The 17711-nt window shown below is 41.1% G+C and overlaps 1 protein-coding gene across 4 annotated transcripts in view; it reads right to left on the reverse strand.

The window, feature by feature from the left end:
• MDGA2 (MAM domain containing glycosylphosphatidylinositol anchor 2) overlaps nucleotides 1-17711 on the reverse strand; it is a 1595858-nt gene that overhangs the window by 380317 nt on the left and 1197830 nt on the right. For all 4 annotated transcript variants that reach the window (XM_086937278.1, XM_086937277.1, XM_086937275.1 and 1 more), the window contains exon 9: nucleotides 14474-14743. In XM_086937278.1, coding sequence (XP_086793404.1) covers nucleotides 14474-14743 — 270 coding nt within the window. The remainder of the gene's footprint in view (nucleotides 1-14473; nucleotides 14744-17711) is intronic.

The raw sequence follows: 17711 nt of genomic DNA on the forward strand, positions 1-17711 counted from the left end.
TAAATACAATATAATATACACTAAATTTATTTAAAAATTGATATTAGTAACATCAAAATTATTTATTTCGATATTATTGATATCGATATTTAAAACTTCGATATTACTGATATCATACTAATATCGATATTAAGTCTGTCGATATTACTTACCTTCGATATTTTGTCCCATCGATATTTAAACTTCGATATAATTGTATATCGAAATTTAAAACTCGATATTTTGTCTGTGTACCCTTGACAATAGCATATCTCCAATTCTATTGATTGAATTTTGGTGTTTAGGGTCTTGTTTTCATTTATTACAATGTACACTTTTTTTTCTAAATTACCGAGGGATTTTTCTTGTGTTGTGTTTCCATTTTAATACTGTTTTAAGTTTTGGATAAACATGTTACATATTGCCTCTAAGTTAAACTGAGTACTCTTTGCCAAGCTACAAGAGGGTTGAACTCAGGTTAATATGATGTTTTCTTGTGATTTCGCCCTTGCAAGGAGTGTGATTGCTACTTAAGTAGGGGTTCACACCCCTCAACCAGTAACCCACCTTTTTACACTGCTGATCAGCTGTGAGGAATAGGACTTGTGTTTGTTTAGTGACACACGGTCATTTTGTGTTACACTAAAATCTGAGATAAATAATTTGAGACCAATTCCAGTTTTAAATTCTCCCTGATATGCCTTTTTGCTTTCCAAATTTACCTATATCCTACCTGACTGTTTGTGCCTGAGACTCAGCCTCTAAAGATGGATTTTGAGCTCCTCAATCTGGAGAGCTACACAGTGTCTGAGCTCAAATAATTTTGTAAGGAGAGGGGTGTGCTTGCCCAAAGGAGCACCAAGCAGGCCGAGCTCCAAAAGGCTTTGAGGAATTTGGTGGAGGCCTACCAGTCGCAACAGAAGACTAGAATGGAGAGGATGGTGTAGAAGAGCCAGAGCATAGCCTGGATACCACACCTGAGATGCAACAGTCAGCTGAGGGAAAGACTTGATCCCCAGGTTGTAACTCCCTGCCAGAGCAGAGAGCAGTGTGTCTTCTTGCGGCCTGCCCCAGAGCATTTGGCAGACAGGAAGGCAGAGGAGACGTTTAGGCTGCAGATGGCCCAGTTAGAAATGGAGGAAAAAACACTTGACATAAAGACAGATCCAAAATAAATCAGCCAGAAAAGTCAGAAAAATTATTTTGGCTCATGAACTGAGTTTTATGGTGCTGGACATCAAGAACAGACAGGAAGAGTCCAGCAATGATGGTGGCAGCATACCTACAGTGCCCTCTGGAGACAAGAGAGTCCATATTTCTAAAGTTCTGGTGCCTGACTTTGTTGTAGGGGGTGACATTGACAAGTGATTTGAGGGTTGTGATGCAGATTTACAGATGCATAGGATCCCTGAGGAGGATTGCAGGTCTAGCCTCTGAAAGAATGTCCCTAGCAAGGGGTAGGACACACCCTTTTGGCAATAGAGAAGGGGGGGCAGGAGGTGGCATCTTCCCACAAAGGAAAACTGTGTAAGAAAGCATGGCCTCACACCTGAAAAGTACAGGCAAACATTTAGAGACAGCCAGTAGCTGGCCAATCAGACCTGGATGTTTGGATTCTTTTGCATGGGAGTGGACGATTGGGTTAAGGCCAGTCAAGTGAAGGATTACCAAGGACTGTATAACTTAACTGCAAGAGAGCAAATGTGCAGTCTTTGTTTTGCCGATCTGCGACAACACCTCACTGATAGTAAGCTCACTGACACCAGGGAGCTTGCTAAGAAGGTGGATATGTGGCTCAGCACTGGGTACACAAGAAGGAATTTGGATGGAATCACCACAACAGTGGGCAGGGTCCCCAACCAAAGAAGGAGGGGGAGACAAGAATAAAATCAAAAAGTTCTCTAAAGGTCCCCAAACTAGTCCTAAAGGTCATGACTCACATTCCCCACCTGAACAGGAAATGATGTGGTTCCCTGATCATAAGAGCTATATTTATAAATTGGGGTTGCATTGATGTTGCACCATGCAGCATGGTTCATGTTTGAGCAACCCTAATATGAGATTTATCAAGCCAATGCATTGCCACTTTGCTCCAGAGTAACGCAACACAGCGCAAATCTCTGCATTTATTATTCTACTCCAGGGAGGTATTCTCTGGGTGCTGCGTGGGTCTTCCCATGCAAGGATGCAGGATTTTGACACATTCCCAGGACTGATAGACCTGTAATGGGACCTGGTAGACCTGAATGTGCGCAAAACGTGGTGCCTTCCCAGTGGAGGCTTAACGATGAGAAATATTGTATTTCTCTTTGTTAATTCCTCTTTCTATGTGTGCTGTATATTGCAGCACAGATAGATAGAGAAAAATGTCTTAGGGGAATGTTTTCATACAGGAAGTGCCCCTTCTTGCGCAAAAAACAATCCTGCATGCAATGCAGGCACTCTTGTACCATGGTGCAAGAGTGCCAGCGTTGGCGTTAAGCAGCCCATTGTGTGCAAATTCTTGGAAAAGGCTGGAATGTGCTGCATTGTAACAAAGTATCACCCTTTCCCTCTAACACAGCACAGTGCAGCAAGGTGAGTTGTTGCGCTGCATTACTTTTTGATAAATAATCCCCTAAGTCTTCATGGAAGGTACCCCCTTAGTGCTATTACAGCCAACAGGTTGGGTCCTACAGTGGGGGGGGGGGCAAGTCTCCAAAGTGGGCACAGCTGACCACTGGTGAGAAGACACTAGGGTTGGTTAGTGTAATGTTTGGGCTGAGATTGCCCCAGATAGTATAGGGGTAGTTTAAAGGTTACCTCAGTTTCCTTGGGTGATGGACATATGGTCCAGAGATCTCACATACCCAGGACACTAGGAAATATGGGCAGTGAGTCATCATCAATGTACAGAGAGTGAAGGCTCTGAGTGATGCTGTAGCCAGTATGACAACTGTCAGATTTCATTTGGTGACTTCAGAGCATGTAGTCACTGATGCATTCCACTGGGTAATTACAACCGACAACCATGAGAGTCACTACCCAGTGGCTCTAGTTCCCTTTGAGTGTGGGGTGGTCTGAGGTTCTTCGAGGATAGCTTTAGGTCCCTCCATGCCTGTGGGCTGTCTGCTGGGCAATGACCTAGAGCACACCATTTTGAAGGAGGTAGACCTCAGGTCATACCTGGAGATGCTTGGGTTGCCTGAATTTATGTCCCTCACCACAACACTTATAGACTCCCGAGAGGGTAGTGAGATGGACCTGGAGCATGAAAGAATGACCCAGGTAGATGCCAAAAAGAGGAAAGGGCAAGGGCCATGGAAACCCCATTTCAGAAATTCCCATGTTCTGGGAAGAGGAGAGGGTGATGCCCCAGGCCCTACAGGGAAGGACATTGCTGCTGTGGGGAAACCACCTGAACTGATCAACTGGCAGAATAAAGGGGGTCCTACCACCAGGGATGAGTTTGGCAAGGCAAGTATGGAGTACCATAATCATGAGGGCCTTTTGCACCAGGCTGATCTATGGTTGAATGTTCTCCTATATAGTGAACCTAGGGTCCCTGACCCTTGTCCAATCTGTATGTTGGTGGTCCCCTAGTGCTACAGAGCCTTCCAACTGGAGCCGGCTCATGATGTTCCCCTGGCAGGTCATCTAGGCCAGGTGAAAACGTTTCAAAGGTTTGCCACTCACATTTATGGACCCTGGATGAGGATGGCCTCAGATGCGTTCTGCCAGGCCAGTGGCAAGTTGGGAGGGAAGGAAAATCCTCCCTTGCAGCCATTCCCTGTCATTGGCACTCTCAATGAATGGGTGATCATTGACGTTGTTGGGTCTCTGGACCCCAAGACAGCCCTTGGCACCCTGTACTTGGAGGTTATACCTCTGAGGTCAGTGACTGCTCATGTGGGGTTTCCCAAGGATATTGTATCTGAGACACCAATGTCATGTTTGTGTCCATGAAGTGCATGTGGAAGGAGTATGGGGTAACTTATACGTTCTAAACACCCTACCACCCCCAACTAATGGGCTTGTTGAAAGTTTCAACTATCCCCTAGAAGGCATGGTCATGGGCTTGTCAGAACTCTTGAGGTAGAAGTGGGACATCTTCCTGTCATACATATTGTTTGCATACAGTGATGTACAGCAGAAGGGGTTTCGATTCAGACAATTTGAACTTGTGGACTGGCACCCTGTGAGAGGTTCTCTAAGTCTGGTTAAGGGTGGATGGGAGCACGCTCCTAGAAAGGCCCCTCCCCATGATGATGTCAGCTACATGCTGGCATTCCGAACCCAGATTAAGCACTTCAGGAAGAAGAGCAAGGAGAATCTAGAGGACAGTAAGGAGGGTGATGGAATCTGTAGAGCCCAGGACTTTGCTAGACTGTTTATCTGGGCCCTCTGAGCTGAAAGAGTGCAAGAGTGAGGTCAACTAACTGGTGGATCTCAAGACTCCCAGGAATCTTTTATGGGTATTCAGGCCAATCACCAAAAAAAAACACTTTGCAAGGTCTGAGGTAACCATGCTCGTGGTCATGGATGATGGAGTCGAGGAAGACAGTGAAACTCTCCCCGACCTCCTTTCTTCCAAGGAGCAGGATGGGCCAGTGGAGGGTGTCACACCTACTCTCACCCTAGAACAAAAAAGAGAAGGTCAGTAGTTGCTGGGGCACTTTACCTCTCTATTCTACCTTAACCAGAGCTCACTAAGTGGTGCGCCCCTTAAATTGATACTGGGGACAGTATGCCTGTGAAGAGTAAATTCTACATGTTATCAGACAATATGAGAGCCAGTGGTGGAGCTGGTACTTATTGTAGGGTTATCCCCTACTTTATACCTTTCTCCTGTATTTTTCTGACCCTCTTTTTTGGCTCTATGATCTGGGCACTTTACCACTGCTTACCAGTGCAAAAGTGCATATGCTCTATCTCTAAAGTGTAATGGTAATTTGTTTTTTCATGAATGGCACATTTGATTTACTAGTAAGTCCCTAGTAGTGTTCACTACACGTGCCCTGGGCCTATAAATCAAATGCTAATAGTGGGTCTGCAGCACTGATTGTGCCACCCAAATGAGTAGCCCTACAAACATGTCTAAGGTCTCCCATTGCCGAGCCTGTGTGCACAATTCTAAACTGCCATTTCAACCTGGAAAATTCACCTACTTGCTAGGTCTATACCTTCTCTTTTATTGACTATAAGACACCTTTAAGGTAGGCCCTAGGTAGCCCCATGGGCAGGGTGCAGTGTATTTGAAAGGTAGAAAATATATTGTTGTGTTTTACATGTTCTGGTAGTGAAATAACACTAAATTCATTTTTCACTACAGCAAAGCCTATCTCTCCCATTGGTTAGCTTTGAAGCTGCCTAGTAACATTTTACAAGTGTACCTTCAAATTGGGAGCTGATAGCAAAATGGAGTTTAGTGTCTCAGGACTCACAATTTAAAAATACATCTTTTAGTGACGTTGGATTTTAAACGGAGGGTCTTGAAATGCAACTTTTAGAAAGTTGGCATTTTCTTACTTTAACCATTTTGCCACTCCAGAGTAGACCTGGCTATATGCAAATCTGTCTAGACCCTGTGCCTCATGGGAACAGTCCAGCCCGAACTGCCAAGTCAGGTCCTCCCTGAACCATAAACAAGCATCCTAGGACCGGTTTCGGGGTTTCACCCATCATCAGCCAGGACATCGTATTACATTTAATAAGGGATCATTTCCAAATGGGAGCCAGATCATGTTGGTGTCTTTGGAATTCTAATGAAAAATCCTCCCACATGGTTAAAGAGGATTTCAAATTACAATTATGAAAAAGCCCCTTTTTAAAGTTGCCATTTTCCTGCCTTAGCCATTTTGTGCCTGCATCCTATCTCTGGGACACATAACATGGTGTACCTGACCGTTGGGCTGTGTGCTTTTCTCCTAGACACCCACACACAATAGAGAGTTTTGGTGTGCCTGGATGGGCCATCACGGGCAGGATGGGAGGCCGGACCTGGGTTCAGCCATACTTACACTTAAAACCATAGAGCACTAATGAGCACACCCTTTAATAATAATAATAATAAAACCATTTATTGAGCGCCTGGTTACACTGAACAGTGTGTCCCCGCGCAATAGAACCCCATCATTAAACCATCAGACCAGCCAGATCAGTAGAATCTCTAACCAGACACAAACCGCTAGTCTTTAGGGAAGAGATGCGTCTTAAGTTTCAAGCGGAATCTCCTCTCGGAGGGTTCCATCCGCAATTCAAGGGGTAGTTTATTCCAATAGGAGGCCGCTAAATAACAAAATGAACGGCCGCCCATTTTGGCTTTAAAAATGCGAGGAACTGAAAACAGCATACTGCCCAGTGATCTTAAGTGACATTTTGGGCGGTGGATGCTGAGGAGCTTGTTCAGATAAGGGGGTCCTTTCCCTTGTGCAATTCGATGGGAAATGCACATGGCCTTGAAAAGTATACGCTCCTTTATAGGGAGCCAGTGCAATTTGGATAATGCATCCTTTCCTGAAGCTCTGCGTGGGAGGTTGAGAACTAGGCGGGCAGCCATATTCTGGACTCTTTGTAGTTGTTTCAGACCTTTTTGGCTCAGCCCTATAAGTAGGGCATTGCCATAGTCAAGATGTGGGGTGACTAAGGCATGGACAAGGGATTTCCTTGTACTCATCGGTACTAGGTCCAGGACCTTATGCAGGATTTTGAGAACTGCGTAACATTTACCAGTAACCTTTTCAATATGCTTCACATACGAGAGTTTGGTATCTAGTATCATTCCCAAATTCTTGGCTGAATCCGTAGGAACAGGGGTCTGACCAAGTTTTGCTGGCCACCAGTCTGATGACCACGCTGAAGGAGCCTTACCAATGAGCAACACCTCAGTTTCGTCTCCATTCAGACGCAAACAGTTATTGTTCATCCATCTCGCTACAGCTGAGAGACAAGCTGAAAAGTTGATAGCTGTCTCTTCTCCATCTTGACTGAGTGTAATCATTAGTTGCGTGTCATCGGCGTAAGTTATAATATTAACACCGAAGGACTCAACTATACGTGCAAGGGGTTCCATATACAGGTTGAACAAGGTAGGGCTCAGACTTGAGCCCTGTGGAACCCCGTGCTTCAGCTGTCTGGGAGTGGACTTGAATGGCGGACAATGAATTTGGAAACTTCTATTTTCCAAAAATGACTTTAGCCACTCATATGCATCTCCTTCAACTCCAATCTCTGATAGACGTGACAGCCGCGTAGAGTGTGACACAGTATCAAAAGCTGCGCTTAAGTCAAGTAACACAAGCGCTGCTGTCTGGCCTTTATCAGCTATTTGCCTCAGCAGTTCTGTTAACTATTAACAATCCCCTTGGGTACTGGATACGTAAACAGACACACTATGTTCAATATCACATGTAACACTCTTCAACAAGTAATATCAGTCGATGAGATCTAAAGGCATACAGATCCCACAGAAATCAAAGTTCTTCAATTTGGCGATTTTATTCTTGTACTTCATACATCCAGCATGAATTCTGCCAATGTGCCAACACGTGTTTCGTCTATCCGTAGACTTTTTCAAGGTGGTTGGCGCTACAGCGAGGCAAACGAGGTGGAGGACGCACTCTTGCCTCCACACAGAGGGCTGCATATCCCCTGTAGTTATTCTCGAGTCAGGAGAAGAAAGGCAGGATGCTTGTAGACTCCAAAGGGAAACCTCTTCAAAGGAAGGCCCAGGTATAAATATTGCATCCAAGACACAAACTCTTCAGTACACTTCTGGGCCTTAGGGTACACTGTCAGGAAGAAGGACTCACACCCCCCCAACCAACAACCTTGTTTCTCACAAATACTAAAATCAATTCTAAGATAGCTGCTTATGTATATGCATGATTGTGCATGTATGTGCATACACGGGTGGCCATCTTTTATGCAGACATTAAAATCTTGTTATCTTACACAGTAAAAAACATTTCCAAATACATGATTTACAAAAATTATTTCCAAATAAAACAAGTGTTGAGAAAACCAACAGGTGCAACCCATGACATTGTGGCTCTGCCAATGTTTGCTCTACTTTTTTCCACTACCTGATGCAGTGTTTTTGTAGCTCTTAAAGTAGACCTTCTGGTAACTGACTACTGGTTACAAAATTTAAATCTGTGTCATGGCTAAGAAAAAATGTATTGTGTGCTTCTGCTAACTTAGCAGTCCGAAAGAGATTACTTGGTTGGAGTTTGTATGTTTTATTTAGGCCTTAAGAATTAGGACCTTGTATGTTTTATTTGGGCCTTAAGAATGAGACATTGTGTTAGACGTTGTCACTTTTCAGATCCTGATATGGGTATCCCATATCTTGTCTTCCAATACTTGTATTTCCCTGTTGGCTATGTAATCATTACATTTCTATTATGACGTGTTATGCAACTCACACTTCCTTCTCAAAGCTAACTCTACATGAGAAATGAAACCAATTGTTTTGTTATGTTCTACGGTTAAAAAAAAAAGATGTAACATTAGAAATAATTAATATTTTTAATATTTTGTAGGAAAACTAAGAGATACTTCAAAATATGTATTTCAAACTTACTTTTGAGCTTGTTCTTGATATAAGTTAAGAAAATGTTAATTTACTATATTGCATATAGTTTTGCCATTGATCATTAATTACCAACTTGGCCTGTTTGAATCTTTAAAGAGATGACTATTTGTGGATTTCCATGGAAGATCAGGGGAAATATGCATAGATTTCCAAGTCAGTTTGGGTTATAGAATTACCCAATATATCTTACAGTGGAATTGGGGTGTCTCCCATTTTTAATTGATTTTATTAAACTTCCTATACTTTATTTTAGATTGTAGATCCATGCACAGCAGACCTGGAATTTTAAAGTTCTATGTGCGATAGTATGTAGCAGAATTAGAGTACAGCACATTTTAAAAGTCATTGTCGGATAGAAAACAGCCTATAGAGACCAATGTTTTTTAACAAAAGTACTCCAGTTGTGACTAGAGTAATATAACTAGTAGAAAGTTTACTTTCAAATATTCTTCTGCATCATAGAAAGCATCCTGTTGTCTTTCCTATAATGTAGTAAAAATGAAGTCTGCTAAGGTTTAGAAGTAAAAAGATGGTAGCCTTTGTACTAAGTTCTCTGGGACAGATGGGATGTGATAGGTCACCTGCTCTCGTATGAACTGATTTTGAGCAGTAATTATACACATTGTAATGCATACATTTCTGATATCATAAAATACAGTGTGTTGATAATTTCGATTTCAATGCCCTTGGATGCATACCTGTACCCAGGAAACTGCACCGCCCAGCTCCAGATTCCTTGATGATTTATCATGCTACTCCCATTTAGAAAACTATGACCTCACAACAACTGAGTTGCACAAACGCTACAAAAACTGGAAATACGTAATACAACTAAAGTTATCCTACCTATTTGAATAAGGAAGTGCTTTTTCGTGCAGAGTTGTTTGCTTTGCCCTACATATCCCACAGCCAACTGAAGAAAAAGCGGGAAGAATTCTTATGGCATTAAAACTGCATCTTGAGTGTTGCTGCTGGATTTAGATCGTATCAGATCCAGCCTGTCACTGACCTGATACTGGGTGCATTGATAAAAATCTCTAGCAAAGCCAATGGGTCTGGTGTCATCCACCAGCGTTTTGGCAATTATTGTTTTTTCTATCATGGATTTGGTGCTGGGTATTTTCCAATCTAAAATAAGAAATGCTGTAACTCATAGTGAAATCGGTCAGTGGCTGAAGTGGGTTGTGTTGCCCTCTTTTGATACATGCTTGAGTCGGTTTGAGAAAAATGTGAACCACAAACAAATGGATGACATGTGGCTGAAAACCCCTATATGCTACTATGTCATACAGATCATTTTAAAAAATGCAAAAGGTTTTGGCTAACAGAGACCTAAAAGATTCAATCATTGTGCCGTCAACCGTCAACCTCCTGTCTTGAAAGAAAGAAACAAACAAAGAGAAAGAAAGAAAGAAGGCAAGAAATAAGAAGAAAAATGGAAAGAAAGAAGCAAGAAGGAAGGCAAGATGGAAGGAAGGAAGGAAGGAAGACAAGAACTAAGTGAGGCAAGAAAAATGGAAAGAAAGAAAGGAAGAAAGAAGGCAACATAGAAGGAAGGAGGGAAGGCAAGAAAGAGAGAAGAACAGTGAGAGAAGGAAAGAAAGATAAAAGGATATGAAGACAGAGAGAAAGAAGGAAAAAAAGAAAGAAAGAAGGAATGAAAGCACGAAAGAAGGAATGAAAGAGAGTGAGAGATAGCAAAAGACAAAAAAGAAAGAGAGAAAGCAAGAAAGGAAAAGAAAGAAAGAAAGGAAAAGAAAGAAAGAAAGAAAGAAGGAAAGAAGGAAAGAAAGAAAGAAAGAAAGAAAGAAAGAAAGAAAGAAAGAAAGAAAGAAAGAAAGAAAGAAAGAAAGAAAGAAAGAAAGAAAGAAAGAAAAAAAGAAAGAAAACAGGAAAGATCGACAAAAAGAAAGAAAGCAAGAAAGAAAAACTAAAGGAAACTAAGAAAGAATGAATGAAAGCAAGAAATAAGGAAAGTCAGAAATAGAAGGCAAGAAAGAAAGCAAGACAGAAGGAACAAGGTAGGAAAGAGGGACAGATAAAAGGAACGAAAGGAAGGACAGAAGGAATGAAGGAATGACAGAAAAAAGAAAGAAAGCAAGAGGGAATGAATGAAAGAATGTAAGGAAAAAGTAAAGCAGGAAAGAAGGAATACAATAAAAAAGGAAAGTAAGAATGAAAAAAATGAAGGACTGAAGATGTGAATAAAAAAAGGAAAGATGGAATGAAATGAGAAAGGAAAGGAATGTAAGAATGAAAGAAAAGTTAAAGAAGGAATGAAAGAATGAAAATAAAGAAGGAAGGAAGAATGAAAAATAGGAAAGAGAAGGAAAGTGGAATTAAATATTGAAAGAAAGAAAACAAGAAAAGAAAAGAAAGAATAAAAGAAGGAAGGCAAAAAAGTGCTGCAAATTCAAAACAATTAAGGCTGTTTTTCTTATTGGGCAAGGTTCCTTAAAGAACCACTGGTAAAACTGAGTCCAGAATAAACATATTGTGAAGAATCGTCAACTTAAGAATTGATATGTATAATATAGAAGCTTTACATAACTTAATACAGAACAGTTTCAAATGGACGCGATCCGTTATGCTGTGAAATACAAGGAGTCAAACAATAAACACTCCAAAAGAAATCTTCAAAAACATTGGCAGGAGACATGGAATGTGTCCTGTTTTTACATCTGGTAAAGTGTCCTGATGTCACATCATACTCTAAGACAAAGGCAAAATCAAAGTAATATATATTTTTAAACTTAATCACAGAAGGGAACTAGCTTGTTTGGGAATGTGCTCCTTGTGAAAGAGCAAAATGCAGTCACTCAAAGTGAAACTATCCTGCAGCTGAAATGTGCTGACCCCCGGCCCATGCTATATGCTGTAGTAGGTGGAAGCAAAACATGAATGACACACCAACAGACCACTGGATGAAGAAAGATGGCTCAAAGCCAATTTAAATAAGTGCATTGTGCATATATATATATATGGCTAAAGCCAGGCCTAAAATGTATAGAAGGAAGTATGCTTCTGGCATTTAGTAAGGCAATTCAAGTCAAATTGTACAATGCCAGTACAGACCTTGCCTTACATTATAAAAACCATGAACGGCTCATGTACTTTGCAGTCAGGAAGCATCAGCACAATTCTGTGGTGCTGACATTGCCTACATAACTGACCTTATTCGCAAACACAGCATATAATTGTCTGTGCTGCTTTGGAAATATAACAAAAATAAAAAATAGATTTGGGCAAGCGACTTGTAATAGCTTCATTATAACAACTTTAGTCCCATAAATCTTGAAGACATACAAGGCAATCCTTTTAAAGTGCCATTATATAGTCCACAGACTCTTTATAGCCCCCGTGAGCCTGGGTGCTCGTGCTATGAATTTTATATAAGTTATGTTTAGCAATGTATACATGCGTAGAAGGGCGTATAATTTCCGGTAGAATGGAAACAGTAATCAAAGGCTTCGATGATGGAGTCCCTATTAAGGCCTCATGCTCTCTCATCTTATGTAAGGTATTTTTCCTTTATCGCTGCAGATAATACCACAAAGGAACCCCTGGGAGCATGGTTGTCCATTGTTTAACAGATCAGGAAAAAGGGCGAATCTTAGAGGCAGGCTTGCACGCAAGAGGCATTTATATCAGAGTAATGGCCACTTTTTATAGCAAAGCAGTCTCACTGAGGTGGAGGTCTTTTGCTGATGTGAATCTTTTTAAACTACATTGATCTATACAAGTTTTTTCAGAAATAAAGGGTTGTCCGCTGAGTTTTATCACTTCATCAGCAGATTTAGGAGAAGTGTTAGTGAGGACAGGTGTGTCGGTCTGGTATATGCAAACTAAAAATAAAGGCGTGGTCAAACAGCTGGATATAGGTCTATTTTCATGTAAGATGCTGCGGTGCGTATTTATGCGCATTTTCACTGTAAATAACTGGGAGGACATAGAATGTACCAGCTGCTTGCCTTACCATGCCAGGCCACTCAGTCCAAAGCGCCTTACTCGTTCTTAAAATCCCTAAATAGGCTCTGCATCTTAGACACTGGCTCCATCTCCATGGCAACCCAAAATGGTGAGAGGAATTTACTGGTAGTTCTATCCTCATTTCCTGCATTCTGACAACTACATACACTCACTCTCAGCATGATCCCAGGTGGCTCTATGAATGTCCAAGGATCTATACTCTAGAACGTTATGGAAGGTCTTGTATAAACATTTTCAACGAATTTGTAAAAGTTTGTGGGTAGCTAAAGATCTACATTTTATAATTCGAGATCCTCACTGGCCCATCATCCCCTGACACAGGTCTAGAAGACTTTATGACAGTGGCTCTCTCAATAAAAAGCATTACCAAAATATAAGCACAACAGAAACAATATTCAAGACACAAACCGAGCCCCCCAGCCCCCTTCATCTGTGCAAACAATAGCACACCTGCAGGTGTGTACATTCCCTTGTACCCTCTCCGCAAAGTGCTTTCATGTTGCCCAATAGCAGCAAATAATGCATTAGAAAATTACGAAGTTCTTTTAACCTTTGCAACAACTATGTCTGCTCTGTTGTTGTTGGTAGAAGTTCCAAATTCAAGGTAAGAGTTAGTTGTCCAACTGTCCACTGTTGCCTTAAAGTATTTACAATCCTAAAAGGATTTTGTAAAGGAGGCGTATAAATACAGGCACTAAGAACTTCGCAGATTTACTACATAAGTGGCAACATTTTGGCATTTCGAACTAATGCAAGAAATAGTATTATTAAGAGAAGAAAGTAAAAAAATGTGAAAGTCTGCAAGTAAAAAACTGCAAAACATTTCGACAATGGCAGGGGTCGGATTCACATACATTTATTAAAACTGGGAATTTTCCTGATAGTTTTGCTTATGCATTTTAAGTCCATGCCTCGCTTTTTTTGAAACCACAGTACTGCACACAAATATATTTAAGTCACACATTCCCAAAATATTCCTCATGCCTCCTATTAACTCGTGAAGACTTTCCATCAAACCGAAATTCTGCACGAGTGAGGCGAGAGTACATGGACATGTGCACGTGTCTTCTGGTCAATGTCTTTTCTCCTCAAATGGCTCATTTTAGGGGGGATGCTGCTTCCCAATCCTATCCTACAATGAGATTTATTTTTAACCTCTTTTGTCCACTTCTGAAACAGCACCACGGCTGCTCCTAGATTTCCGTATTTGAACGAAAAAACCCATAATGCAAATCTTTTAGGAAGTAAAATCAACACTGAATAATAGCATACGTGTTTTTACATTTATACAAAGGCCTGTTTGCATGTGTAAATCAATCTCACTCGCCGTGACTAACGGCACAGGTGTACTGGACTGCACTGCAATGCCTTTTCAACGTAGATCATTCATGAATACTTGGGCACTGGGGCATTGGAAATTCATTTACAAAGAGTGGCAAAGCCTTTGCAGACCACGGTTCATGCTTGTGACGAAGGCAGTGCTACACATGGTGGAACAGAAGCTCTGATTTACTATTAATATTTATGGCACATTTGTGTCCGTCTATTGGAACCGAAAGCAGAAACTCATTAAACTTTTTAAAGCAGAATTTAATTTATCCAAACCTCACTGCGCCTTTATCATCACAGTTTTGAATTTACATACATCAATACCATTTCTTCATTCGTGCATGTGCGCACGCCAATATTTTTCTGCCACTGACACCAATACTAGCACCGACCAATCCTAGTCCTGAGAATTCTGATTCGAAATTGGCAGATTATGATCAGTAATTATCCACAAAACTGCATGCCTCAAACCTGTGGGATAGGTCCATAATAATATGGATTTTTTTTCAATTTAATATTGCAATGCATTGCATGTGCATTTCTGATATCTTGAAATACAGTTTGTTGATCATTTCAATTTCAATGCTCTTGGATGCCTACCTGTAACCAGGAAACTACACCGCCCGGCACCAGCTTCGTTGATGATGCTACAGTTGTAGGTTCCATAGTTCTCCCTCGAAAGGATGTTTACGCTGAACTCTGTGGAATCCTGTGAGTCAAACTGTCCATTCTTCAGGAGCTTGGTACCCAACCTCCATTCATACTGGAGGACCCGGTTAGGGTATGCTCTCAGGACCCTGCAGCTCATGGTAAGGCTTTGGCCCAACCCTTGGCGGATCTCCATGAAAGATGGCTCCACGGCCGGTGGATCTGTGGAAATGGCAACAAACAGAAGCAGTGTCTTAGAACACGTCATATAAACTTAAAACCTATATCCATCCTATATAAGGAAGTAATTTAACCCAAATTCCAAAGGACTGTATTCATGCTTTTATGCACAAGATGACAACACAGGGTTGATCACTTGTCCCATGAGTAAAAATGAATTAAGGATCCTATGGCCACATGCATCATTGTTGCCGTTTGCGATTTCTTATTTGCGAAAATTAAGGAGTTGCAATTAAGAAATCGCAAAAGGCTATGCATTAAGAAATCGCAATTTTTTTTGCGATTTCTTAAAATTCCTTAATTGCGATTCACAATTTGCGAATCACAATTAAGGAATCCCTTCCCATTCATTCCTATGGGCCTAGAGGCCCATAGGAATGAATGGGAAGTCATTTTCAATCGCAAATTGAAAATGCAATTCCAAGAGTGCAGGGGGGGTCCAAAGGACCCCCCCTGCACCCCTGAAATATAACTTTAAGTGCATTTTTCACACACACATGCCCCAAGGGTATGTGTGTTTGTAAAATGAAACTTTCAAAAATGCACTTTTGTGCATTTTTGAAAGTTTTCGCAAATTACCATGAAGGTCAACTTCATGGTAATTTACCTCTCCCTATTTGCAAATTCGCAAACTTAAAATGTTCATGCATTGCATTTAAGAAATCTCAAATTGCGATTTCTTAAATGCAATCGCAATTTTAGAAATCGCAACATGATTGCGATTTCTAAAATTGCAAAAAACATGATGCATCCCAATTTTGTCAATTGCATTTGCAAACGGCCTAAAATTGCGATTCACACCTTTTGCAAATGCAATTGACAATGATGAGATCTGTGTTTGGTTTTGTTCCTGTGGATGCTATCATGACCCTTTTACCACCAAGATGACTACACAGGGTTGATCACTGGCCCCATGAGTGGAAATTAGGGACCTTAGAAACACTGTTTGGTTTTTGTTGCTGTAGATACTATCATGGCACAAGAGATCAGTGGTAGCAGGAGTTGTGCCAGAAAGGGCAAGCAGGGGTAATTGGTAATCATGTAATCAACAATCACTTTAAAATAGCTCATTGAAGTGATTAAGCTCCTGCTGCCGGGATCTGATTGTATAGCCATTTGGCTGCATGTGTGAATTCTGTTGTGGTTAAGTCAACCTTTTGTTCTCCTGATGGCGAAATGAGCTTTATTAGAGATGGTTAATGATAATTGAGAGCACATCAAAATGAAAAGATACAGTAACACGCTCTATTTCAACAGACTGGGACAAATGTATTATTTAGAGGTATTCTATTTTTGTTACTTGTTTAAAAATTCAATGAAAGCAGCGACCGAACAAAGGGTGCATATATTTGAAATGAAACTGTACTTCTATTCATACAATACAAATAGATGCGGATAGCATATTTCCTTGGAGTATGAAAAGTAGTGAGATATCCAAAATAAACATAAATAGAGTATATAGTAAAATATGATATAGACCGCTATTAAGGTATCATCAGAGGACATGTCACAAAAGCTAGTATATGCAAGTCAACATTGTTTTTTGCCCAATAAGTTGCACTACGCTGTGAAATAAAGCACCCATTGTGGAGAATTAGGTACAACTGAAGTGTTTGAAAGAAAGAAGAATGTTTTCAAAACTCTGCGTCTTGACTGAAATGAACTTCATTGAAGACTGACATCACGGTATTCAATATCATATCAAAAGATATTAGTAATAAGGCGGCTGGCACTTAGGTACATTATTGCAGATAAATACCTCCAATAAGTTTCTGAAACATTTCAAAAACACTTTGCAAAAAAATAAGATTGATTAACAAAATCTAATATTGCTCACAGAAATATTTCCTATGCACCCAAAATCGCTAATGTATGATAGTACTGAATTAGATAAGGAACCTAACCCAGCGACAAACTATGAGGACAGTGAGTTTATCTGTATTTAGGAATTAAATAAAGTTTTATATTGTCATTACAGAGTTATGAATGCAATCCAGATTTTTGGGCAATCTGTTGCTTCGAGTCCATGTTTTGCAAAAGATGTTTTCACATGTGACCGTCTGGACATATTCATGATGTGTTAAGCTGTGAACCGATATAAAATACCGATCTCAGAGAGCCACAGGGCAAGTAGGGGTTATTGGGCCCAGGTTTTGGGGTTGTAGACCCAGCCAGCCTGGGAAGAGAAAGCAGCCCTGGCAATTGCACTCGACGGCGGTGGGGAGGTTGTGGCAATGAGATGCTCTAGTTGCGAGCACCGCTGCCGCTTTTATATTTTTACAGGGGGGCGATATTGCAGCACTGCAAAACTGGACCCCAGTGACAAAACTGGCCGACATGGCTGCAAAACCGGCCTCCACTCCTCCGGCCCATCGGGGAAATGCCCAGTGTCTGCTACGGCCAGCCTGTCCCTGGTTGTGGCCATTTGATCCTGCTGTCCTTGGCTTGGCTCACTCTAGGCCCTGAGTAATTGCACCAAGTGCTAGCTGGAAGACATTGGGTTATTGGTTAAGCGGGGCTGCCATGGAGAACCACAAAAGTCACTAAAATAACTTGTTCTTAACCCTCTTATAGCTTGGCACAAAGCAGTAACAAAGAGGCACTGTGCTACGTATTTATGCAGCATACAAACAGTAATAAAGTGAAAAAACAACACAAGAAAAATCCCACTCTAATCTAGAAAAATACAGCAAAACTTAATAAGATTTATTTTAGGTTTTTAGCAAAAAATAGTGCCTTAAAGAACAAAGCACCAACCACAGGCATGTAGTCACGCGAGTTAGGGTCAAAAATAATGGGGGACTGCAATTGAGCACAGTTCAAATATGCTAGATGGATTGGGCCTGGCCTTGGCTTACCTTAGAATTTAGAAGAATTTTCAAGAAAAGTCTCTGAGAGGGTAGGGTTCAGTGCAGCAAGTCAGCCGGTAGTGTCCTAGGAGGAGGAGTTG

Source organism: Lissotriton vulgaris, chromosome 9, assembly GCF_964263255.1.
Source record: "Lissotriton vulgaris chromosome 9, aLisVul1.2, whole genome shotgun sequence".
NCBI lineage: Eukaryota > Metazoa > Chordata > Amphibia > Caudata > Salamandridae > Lissotriton > Lissotriton vulgaris.